The 11629-nt window shown below is 27.7% G+C and overlaps 1 protein-coding gene across 1 annotated transcript; it reads right to left on the minus strand.

The window, feature by feature from the left end:
- Positions 1-9813: 9813 nt before the first annotated feature.
- On the minus strand, positions 9814-10596 carry LOC125864574 (probable membrane-associated kinase regulator 6). The gene has a single exon (XM_049544592.1). The coding sequence runs from the start codon at positions 10503-10505 to the stop codon at positions 9924-9926; it is 582 nt and encodes a 193-aa protein (XP_049400549.1). The 5' UTR covers positions 10506-10596; the 3' UTR covers positions 9814-9923.
- Between the last annotated feature and the right edge of the window lie 1033 nt (positions 10597-11629).

The following is an 11629-nucleotide window of genomic DNA, read 5'->3' on the forward strand; positions in this document are numbered from 1 at the left end:
ATTGACTTATACTTATTTTAATATGTTTTTGGATAATTTGTGTCTACGGCCCTGGTTCACTTATTTTTTTTAATTGTTGAATTTTATTAGTCTTAAACCGGATGCATAACTGCATTCTCGATCTTGACATTTTAGAGACATAACTGTCTTCTTTGCATCACACTTAATAACCTTATTTTTATAAGTCACTACCTTAAATTAATAAAACTAATTATATTAGTGGACAAGGTGCGTCACCGCATCATTGAGTTTATTTTAATATCTCAAAAAAAAGATGTGTAACCACATTCTTAATTGGAACAAATATTTTTTAATTTATTTAAGTGTTTGATCTAACATTAAAAGAAAATATGTATTCCTAAAAAAAAACAAATAAAGTAAAATACTAAACTTCTAGAATAAATTTTTTTGATTATTTTACATATTTTTTTTTTGCAATTTCTTAAAGTTGATGTCAAAATTAAGTGCACACTTTCTAATCAAAGAAAACAATATCGAATTGCAAAAAATAAATTTCATTTTTTGTTTGATAAAATAAAACAACAATAATTTATTTATATTTATATTTTTGCCTAACTATACCTACTTTATCATTATTATCTAAATCAAGACAAGAACAATGTTATGACATGTTCATTTTTAAGAGATCACAACTAACAAATAAAAATAAATAAATAAATAAATAAAAATCATCAATTAAAGCTACCTTCATTCAATGAAATAGAGATATAACAACTAACAAATGAATCATTTCTATCAAATTCATGAATGAAACAAAATATAATAAAATTTGTCATAAAATTACATCAAATTCCATGAATAAATTAAATAAATAAGGCAAAGTTGAACCTTAAATAAAGAGAATAAGTACAGCAAAATCTTGATTGAACCTCGATTAGAATACCCACGAACCTTTTTATAGATTGTATGTAGTGATATATGTGTTGTATTTATATGAAAGAAATGAGAAAGAAAACAAAGATCTGGATGAATTGATGTATTTTTAAAAGAAAATAAAAGAGATGTGAAGGTCTTTTTTTTTTGTTTGCTCGTGTGTTTTTATTTTTGGGATGAAAAATGTTTTTTTTTTCTTTTCCTTCCGTTTTTCTGTCTTTGTACGTCTTTCTTTTTTCCTTTTTTTTTTTATGTTGTCCGTTTGGGTGTATATAGTGGAGTGTGGGTGTGTGTAGTGTCGTGTGTGTATAGGGGTGTTGTGGGGTAGTGGGGTGAGTGGGAGGAGTAGTGGGTAAATGTGTAGGTGGGTTGGGGTAGTGGGGTAGTGTAGGTTATTTTTTTTTAGATTAAATATATATATATATAATAATAATAAAAATACTAATTAATTATTTTGAACTAATAAAATATTAGAAAAGTCAAATAGCTAGTTAAGAAATATAATTAAGAAATACTAGCTTATTTATTAAAATAAAAAGAAAACATATATTTTTTATAGTTTTTCAACCTTTTAAAATAAACTTACTAAAATACGATGAAAAAAATAAAATATTTAATTTATATATAAAAGCAATATTTATGTACTAAAAATGGTGTAATACCTTAAATTCGGTAAAAAATTACATGTCTACAACCATCACCTCTACATTGGTGAATCCGTGCATCTCCTTCACATGACCAAACTATCTAAGTCTTGCTTTCCGTCTCTTATCTTCCATCGATGCGACTCCTCCTATCATGTTCTGTCTAATTTTATTTCTCTTAGTATTGTCACACATCCATCTCAATATCCTCATCTCTGCAACTTTCAACAATCATGAATTTAAAGTCAATCAATTATGACTAAGAGCCCATTTGGATTGACTTAAAAAAAGTAGTTTTTAAGTCAAATTGAGAAAAAATCAAACTTAAATGACTTTGGACGAGAGGGAGTTGCTCGGATGGTAAGCACCCCTCACTTCCAACCCGAAGGTTGCGATTTCGAGTCACCAAGGGAGCAAAAGGGGTGGGAGCTCCTAGGGGAGGGTCAAAAAAAAAAAAAAAAACTTAAATGACTTTTAAGTCAAAAAATAAAAAGAAGGGGAGACCAACTTTCGATTTTTAACTTATTTAAAGTTATTTTTAACCTTGTCAAACACTTCCTAACTTATTTTAAGTCATTTTTTGATTTATTTTAAGTTATTTTTAAATTTGTCAAATACTTTCAGAAATCAACAACTAACTTAAAAAATAGATTTGACCAACTTTAAGCCAATTCAAATACCCTCTAAGTATGATATATTTTCCTCTTTGTGTATAAATGTTTACATAATTTGAGTCGAAAATATAATTTCAATAAATCCAAGTCTAAAACAGAGGGAAAAAGAAGATGATATATATTTATAGTCCATATAATAAGGTTTTTCTATTGAATTAGCAATTCTGTCATGAAATTCTCAACGTCGTTGTATATAAAATATATATATTTCAATTCAAACCAAATTAGGAAAAGAAAACATTATTGCAATCAAATGACCCATAATTTCTACATTAGTAATAATGGGAAATATTTAATTACAGATCATGTCAAAATATTCAAAAATAATAAACGTAGGGTGATAGACCAATAACCTCGTATAGCAATCTTACAATAAGTGACGTTAGTAAAGAACAAAAAACTTTTATTCAGAGGGTCGAAAAATAAAATTTTAAATGTGTGAAATAGAATCCAAAGTAATATATAACACTAACAAAGAATTGAATTTTAAAAGAATTAGGTAACCTGTGCACTCAATATGAATCGAACTTACAAACTGGGAATAACACTCACAACCCAAGTTGCACAATTCAGTACCACCGAGTTATCTCTCCCATTTGATTTAGGTGGTTAAAAATAATATACATATAAAAATATAAAAAATCTATCCTATATCTTATAGTATAATTTCTTGTCGAGGGGATTCGGGTGAAGTATATGCCTACGTAGATAATGTGAAGCTGAGTCAATTAATAGCGACAACCACTTTTTTGCATAGTGCCATTTTAGTGCCATAACTAATTATCACTAGTAATAATTTTTTGGGCAAATTACAGAAATCACATACTTTTAAGGCAAAATTACAATTTATCCCTAAACGTTTATAATTACAGAAATCCCTCAAACGGATACAATAATATAAGCTCTGATACATTAATCTGATACGCAAGATACATTAATCGTTAAGTAAGATATATTACATTTTATACATGATACACTAATCTGATGTACATTTTATACATGATACACTAATTTGATGCGCGAGATACACTAATCTGATGCGCGAAAATGAGGGATTTTGGAGATTTGTAAAACTTACAGGGGATAATGATAATAAGTAAACTAAAGGGTGGGATTTCTGTAATTTTTCCTAATTTTTTTTTTACCAATAATAGTTCATTTTGTAAGAGAGTTTGTGTTTGAAACTTTAGAGATTTATGACTTAATTTTCTGCCTGAAGTTGATTTTTCTTCTTAAAGCGATGTGAATGTTAGAATAGGCACAACAGAAACATTATTCAAGATTATGGATTTACATAATAACAAGAATACAACAGATTTTACAAATTTTATGCTTTCTATTGTTTTTTAATGGGTAAAAGAAGTTCATTCTCAAAAAAGATGTCGAATGTGACGAAGATCCTATTCTCAAAAGAGAAAATATGTACAAAGCAAGAAAGATTGCAACGACAATATGAAATTCTTGAAAGAAATGGTGAACTGAAAAACGAGGACGAGTTTGAAAATTGTCAATTATGGGTATGCTATATGCATAACAATTTTGATTTGAAAAAATCCACAATATTGATTTCAACACATGTAAACTTTCTTTGATATTCAAGCTGAAGAAATATTTGATTCTTATTTAATGTTAAACATGAATTTGTGTACGTTGAGACAAAGCTCTATAACAGTCCAATGTAAATGTATTTAAATTGATTGTATACACAGTAGATATTATGAATACGCAATTGACAATGTGTGTACAAAATATGACTACATATTAATTTTTTTTTATCAAGAGGTGATATATCTATACACATCAATAGCGGCAAAATATACTTTGTCTACTAGTAATGTATACAAACAAAATATAAATAATGTATACATTATAATGCAAATGTATACTTTGATTAAACGTATACTTGATCACATGTATTCAAGTGAATACATATTTATTTGCAGTAGATTTCAACGTTAAATATATATAAACATAAATTGGACGCCTAATATTAAGTTTAGATTATGCAAGTGGGCACATAAACAAAATATGAAATCAAAGCGTGTATATATTATGTACTAACATATATTTGATCAAATATATTTAACTGAATATACGGACAAATCTATAGTTATGCATACACTAAACATATATATTAACAGTAGACTTTAGCATATATATATATATATATATATATATATATATATATATTCTAAAGTCTACAGTTAATATAAATATGGATTGAGTTTCTCACCCTAACTTCTAACAAACAATTGAGAAAAATAATTTATAGATGGTAGACTCGTAAAAATATTCTTTCAAAGAAGCAATGTCATAATTAAATACTTTTGCTAATTTTGAGGAGAGAGATAATTCTAAATAAATATTTTGCTAGTTTTTTTAAGGAGAAGTGATTGGAAGTTGGAAAAGAGATGGATGCTAAATGTCTTTTATATTTTAAAGAAAAATAATTTGAAGAGAGATATGGTCATATGGATGTATATAGAAATTTCATTCCCTATTTTTGTGCAGAATACACATATAGCTATAAAATGCCAAATTTTTTTAGACTTTTATCTGCTAAATATTTATATGGCTAAAACATACCAATTTAATCTAAAAATTGTATATATGTGTCAATTCCTCAAACCAGTTTCAATTGGGAATCAAAACTTAAAGAGAAAATTTCAGCTATAGAAAACATAATAGACATAATAAAGCTCTATAGCTATAGTTTCGATAATTGTGCTCCATAACTATATTTCCGTTTGATATGGAGGCTGTCGTTTGTATATTTCTGCCTATTTATATATTTCGCTTGCAAATATACAAATAGGGTAAGTATATACAAATTTTGTATTTATACATTTAAGAATTTTTTAGAACTCCGTTTGTATATTTTGCTTGCCAATATACAAATAGGGCAATTTATTATGAAATTTTCATAAATCGTATACAAATAGCTAGGGTAAACATATACAAAGTTATGAATTTATACAATCAGGAACAAAATTATGTTGATTTAAATCAGAAGAATAGAAAGAATTGGGGAAATTGTAGTCACGAATTATAATTTTCTTAAACTGTAATTTTAATACATAATATAGACTAAATATTTGTTAATCTGCATAATTTTTCCAAACTTCAAAGAGAACATAATCAGAGGGAAACTTACATAAATATACTATATTAAGAAAATATTTACCATTTATAGCAATAACATTACTTTTTCCACTTGATCACTTTTAGTACATATTACAGAGAACAATTTATAGCACACATATAACACAATTTCTATTGTTGTAGAATACATTTATCACACATTTTAATACACTTATAATACAATGTGTCAATTTCTTGCCAAACAAACATAATATATTTTAAAACAGTTATAATACATATATATTGCATACATAATTTACTTTTAATACATAATGCAGATTTATCATAGTATTGTTATATATTACTATAAATGATAATAAATAAAAAGTAGGGTAAACTACATAAATCCAACTAGTTTAGGACCTAATTACTAGAATTCAAGATAGTTTCGGTAACTACATCCTATACAATATTTTTTTCTATCGGATACATATATCATTACTCGCGAGATACATGTATCCGACGGTTTGAATTAAAGAGATACATATTTTAATAATTTTGAATTAAATGTGTGTAACCTATTTCCTTAAATAAATGAGTAATTTAGGCTTAATTAATAATTCTAACTGATTTGCACATTCATTAACATATCAATTTTAACAAATCTTCCTAAACTAACGAAATCCTAAAACCACAAGAGTTTTCTAATTGAAAACTTCATCTCCCTGGCAACAAGTTAGAAAATCGTGGACTACCATGGGATCAATCTTGGTCTTTTCTTAATCTCAAATGCTAGAAGAGACATTCTTGAATCTCAGAGTTAGGCTCAGTGCTGATGATATTCATTTTTGAATTTCTGTGATTGAAAGGAACCAACACGGAGGGAAAAGTCCAGTGGACGAAGATGGGATCATTTTTTTCATTTCTCCAGATTTATCTCAATGTGTATCTAAACTTTTTACTTTCTTCTTTCTTTTGTTTTTGTTTTAGCTTATTTTCTTTTTGGTTTCCGTTGGGTCCAATTTGTTTTTGGATCCTTTTGTACTTATTTCAGCTACTTAATGTTCTATTTTTTTTTCTTTGTAATATGAGCTTTGATTAGTATTAGAGTTTCAATAAGTGGAGACTTATGATTTTGACACATTACTGATGTATCTAACACATAATTGAGATGTGATTATATGTATCTAGTTTTTATTGGTGTATCTTATTAAGTATGCATGTATCTATTTTTTCTTGGGTATTAATTTGAATTATTATATTTTGGATTAATGATACGACAGATACTCTAAATTGTTCCTAAATTCATGCGTTTCAGATACATTTCATATTTAGCTACACATAATTAGATGTATTTCCTTATCAATATGTATTCGAGATACATGTTTTTGGAATGGAATGGAGAAATAACAAACTCAAACACTGTAAAAATCCCAAAATCAATCGGCTAAAAAAGTTTAAAATATTACTTAAGATACATGATAGGGTCGAAAACAAATATACAATATGAATAACTATATAAAATCTTACTTTGCCACTTCAACTAATGTTGATTATGTAGTGGATATGAATCTTGTACATGCAAAAAGTATATTGAACTGTTAATGAAAAAGGGGTAATGGTGGGATACGTGTGGGAGTGGGAATGAGATACAAACTTGTTTTGTGAATTGGGGGAAACGGGTTAAGGGAGAAGGGGTAATGGTGGGATACATGGGAATAAGATACAAATGTTGAAAAGAGATAAAATTAAATTGAATTATTAATGTCTCACTAATTAAGGATACCATATATTTAAGATAATTATTCACTACTATTTTTTAAGAGATTGTGTATCTGATTTAACTTTTTAAAATATATGGTACATTTATTAAAAGGTGGTATTCTATGTAATATTTTTAAAATAGAGATAAAATATGTATATAGGATAGTGAATTATGTCTAGATGGATAGTTTTTCCTAAAAGGTGTCACTAAAATCAGTAATTATTTATTAAAAAGTACCATTTAAGTAATTTTTCCATTAGACAATATGGACCTTTGGCCCAACAAATGTGCTACGGCCCAACAAATAGTAGCTTGAGAAGTATCTTTGTGGTGTATTAGAAAATATTTAGTAATATTTATTTACTTAGCAAACTTATTTGTCTGTCACAATTCATTTTATTATGGTATATTAGAAAACATTTGGCTGCATTCTCGGCTTTACTTGAGCCGAGAGTCTATTAAAAACAACATTTTTAAGGTTGCGTACACAATTAACATCATTCTCTTTAGATACCACTTATAAAATTACACTGAATATGTTATCGTTATTTGGCTCCATTCTGGATTCATTGTTTCTTTATTAGGCATTGTGTTACTTTCATTGCCTTTTGTTGTCATTAAGACAAGAACAATTATTTTCTTCTATTAAAAATGCCGAAAGACAAAGAATGCCACTTTCTCAAGCATGAAGCATGGCCAGTATGGATTACAATGCTAGTAGAATTATAACAAAGGGATAATTCATGCAGTCAATAATAATAAAAGAATTTTAATGCGATGATTAATAATTACTTTTTAGGGATGCAACTATGTAAATTATTTAAAAGTTCTTGATAATTGAGAATTATGACACATTTTTCTCCAACCTCTTCTAGATTTTCTTTTTGGATGTTTTATCATCTAACTCAACTCTATTAGAGACTTGTTCATTTGAAGAACAACCTCCCATATTTTTAGATTCAAGATTTTTATTATTTGTTAAAAATTTATCAAGGACGCCTTTTGGGAATTTATTTAAATCTTCAAGTTTTCTTTTTTTCTCTTTTTTTTTAAGAATTGGAACCATATTTTCTAGTTGACATAGTTAAATTGAATAAATTTTAATAACAACTAAAACAACACTATATGAACTAAGAATATCAACAATAATAATTTTTCAAGAAAAACTATAAAATAAAGTTAGAATAATAAATCTGACTCAAGAATTATAAATTGATATAACGATATCAAAATGATGTTGCGTTCCTTTTGCTTGTTGGCTTGTACTTCTTGAAATTTTGAAGAAGACACCAAAAAGCATATTTTGTTCTTTTGTAGTTGTAAGAAATAGTAACTCAATAAGTTTTGTAGGAGAGAACTCAATATTAAAAATAAAAACAATAAAATAGAGGGTAAAAAGAATATGAATATAAGGTAAATAATACCCCCTTCGTCCCATATTAATTGACCACTCACATTTTTACACTTATATTAGAAAATCATTAATAGGAAGATAATTTTATTAATTCACCTCTCAAATATTTTTTAAAATTTTTACAAATAAATGTGAACACTAAAAAAAAAATTAACAATAAGGGTAATATAAGAAAATTTTAATTAATGATTTCTTGATTTAAAAAGATTAACAGCTAATATGAAAAAAGTATTTTAGTAAAAGATCCATTAATATAGGACAGAGAGTAATATAGGCTCAAATTATTAGGAGATCCATAAGGAAGTACAATTTTCCACCTAAGAAAACTATTCCCAAAATTACCCCATTCCCCTAAAAAAGTGAAAACTAACCACTTGAATAATTTTTAAAAATTTACTTCTAACCCATTTTATTTTATTTTTAATTTAGAAGTTCGTATAATTTATTTTTTTTTTAAAAATATGTACCCAAAAATATGGGTCCCCCAAGCAATCACTTTTGTTGCTTAGGGCTTAAAACGGCCCTAACAACTAATAGTGATTTTTCCTATATGAATTTTTTTCTTCTATTATATCCTATTTTTCGCTAATTGTGCTTTAATTTTCAAAGATCGGAGGTCGTTTCAAACAATTTCTTGATTTTAGGTCTACATCGTCCTGTTCAGGGGCGAATTTAAGCTTAAAAAATGGGTCACCTGAACCCGTGGTCATCCGACAAAACTCGATGTATTACCTATATAATTTTAAAAATATATCAAATAGCAACTGAAGGAACCCATGAATACAAGCAACTAGATGGTTCACTGGTTTGAGTGTCAGTTTTCCACTTTGAGGTTGAGGGATCGATTCCCAGATTCTGCATTTTCACAACCTTGCATTTTATTTTATTCACAAAAGAGTTTCTGCATTCAGTCTTTTTTAAACTTCTTCTAATGAATTTTTCTTATAATAAAATTTATTTATTTTGCAAATGTATTTAATATTTTTCTTATGAAAAACCTATATTTATTATTGCTAAAATAAATAAGGCCCCTCAAATTTGAAAGTCTAAATTAGTTGCCTTTTTTCTTAAAGGGACAGAGCCGTCCCTGACAATGATGCACCCGTCTTCTTGAAATTCTAGATTCGCCTCTGATTTTAAAGGTATATATGTGCCCACGTGGACACATTATTATTTATAATTTTGCATTATTTTTTATGTTCACGTGGGCAATTATATATGTTTAAAATACGGTATTAAATAGTCTAGGGAGGTAATAGGTCCTCATGAAAGTTTAGTATTGCAACAGCAAATCCGACCAAAGTTGGGGTATTTTTCATACCCTTACCCCTTACATACATAAAAAAAAAGAAGAAAAACTACTAAAATCTTAACAACACAATGAGTTCATTGATGAGAATCTTAAACATTGAATCCATTAAATTTGAACTCCTGAATCCGCCTCGGAATCATCAATCACAAAGATCATTTAACATACCAAATGATCTCTTACAATGCAAAATTGCGTCAGAAATTGTATTCTCCATATCTATACAATGAGATGGACTTCTCATAGGTGAATTTCTACTATCAATTTCCAAAACTTTTCTTTCAAAATCATCAACTTTTGAACCTTTTCTTGAATTACCTAAACTCTTGCAAAACAACCAAAGAAAATTTAACCTCTTGACCAAGATTTTACAACATGACTTTCTCTGTTTTCCTCTGTTTGTAGCATAAAAGGGTGTAAGAGGAGTTGAAGATATTGAACAAGTGTCAAAGTTACAAATTGTTTCAATCTTTGTTATGTTGTCAAAATACAAAGGCATAATATGTCCATCTGAAAATATTTCATCAGCATGAACAAAAGAAAAAGTAGGATTGATATCAAAGTTGAAATTTTGTGATTCTAATTCCAAGAATCTCTTTGAAAAATTCAAGAATGTTGTATCTTGATCATCAAGAATGGTGGATTTAAGAGAAGGAGGAGTTTCATTTAACAACCAACTATATGAAAAACTCTCACTAGCAACATATTTAAGGGAATTTTCCATATTTGGTTAATTTGTGTTATGGGAGATTGAAGAAATGAGAAAAGAAATGTGATTATATATAGTGAGGAAATGAAATACAAGACAGCATGGATGACAAGTAACCTACCTCTGGAATAAAATGAGAGAAAGTCGCTTGAGATAGTGTGATTATATATTTTACGTCAATTGTGAGATGCTTCTATGTGTATGTTAAAACTACAACAAATGTAGTAGAACGGGACCAGAGGCGAATCTAGAATTTCAAGAAGACGGGTGCATCATTGTTAGGGACGGCTCTGTCCCTTTAAGAAAAAAGGCAACTAATTTAGACTTTCAAATTTGAGGGGCCTTATTTATTTTAGCAATAATAAATATAGGTTTTTCATAAGAAAAATATTAAATACATTTGCAAAATAAATAAATTTTATTATAAGAAAAAGTCATTAGAAGAAGTTTAAAAAAGGCTGAATGCAGAAACTCTCTTGTGAATACGATAAAATGCAAGGTTGTGAAAATGCAGAATCTGGGAATCGATCTCTCAACCTCAAAGTGGAAAACTGACACTCAAACCAGTGAACCATCTAGTTGTTTGTATTCATGGGTTCCTTCAGTTGCTATTTGATATATTTTAAAAATTATATAAGTAATACATCGAGTTTTGTCGGATGACCACGGGTTCAGGTGACCCATTTTTTAAGCTTAAATTCGCCCCTATTTAAAATACACTATTAAATAGTTCAGGGTAAAAAATACGGTATTAAATAGTCTAGGGAGGTAATAGGTCCTTATGAAAATTTAGTATCCCAACAGTAAATCCGACCAAAGTTGAGGTATTTTTCAGACCTATATATATATATATATATATATATTCTATGTTAAAAGTTATGGATTTAGATGAATCTGTACTTAAAAGGGCTACATCTGTCCCTTCATATATATATATATATATATATATATATAATGCTTTTGCATGTATTTTTTTCATTCGTCTTTTTCTCCAATAGTGTATATCAAAGATTTAATTTATATTTTGATATTTTGTACCTTCCAATGTGAAAAATAGGCAAAGGTAGGATTACTATATACTAGGATATTTTCTTATATGATTAAAATTTCTATGTTTTCTTCTTTATTATATACTACCA

This window comes from Solanum stenotomum, chromosome 5 (genome assembly GCF_019186545.1).
Source record: "Solanum stenotomum isolate F172 chromosome 5, ASM1918654v1, whole genome shotgun sequence".
NCBI lineage: Eukaryota > Viridiplantae > Streptophyta > Magnoliopsida > Solanales > Solanaceae > Solanum > Solanum stenotomum.

Excerpts from the sequence above, each read along its gene's own strand:
- LOC125864574 (XM_049544592.1), bottom strand. The coding sequence starts at position 10,505 with ATGGAAAATTCCCTTAAATATGTTGCTAGTGAGAGTTTTTCATATAGT.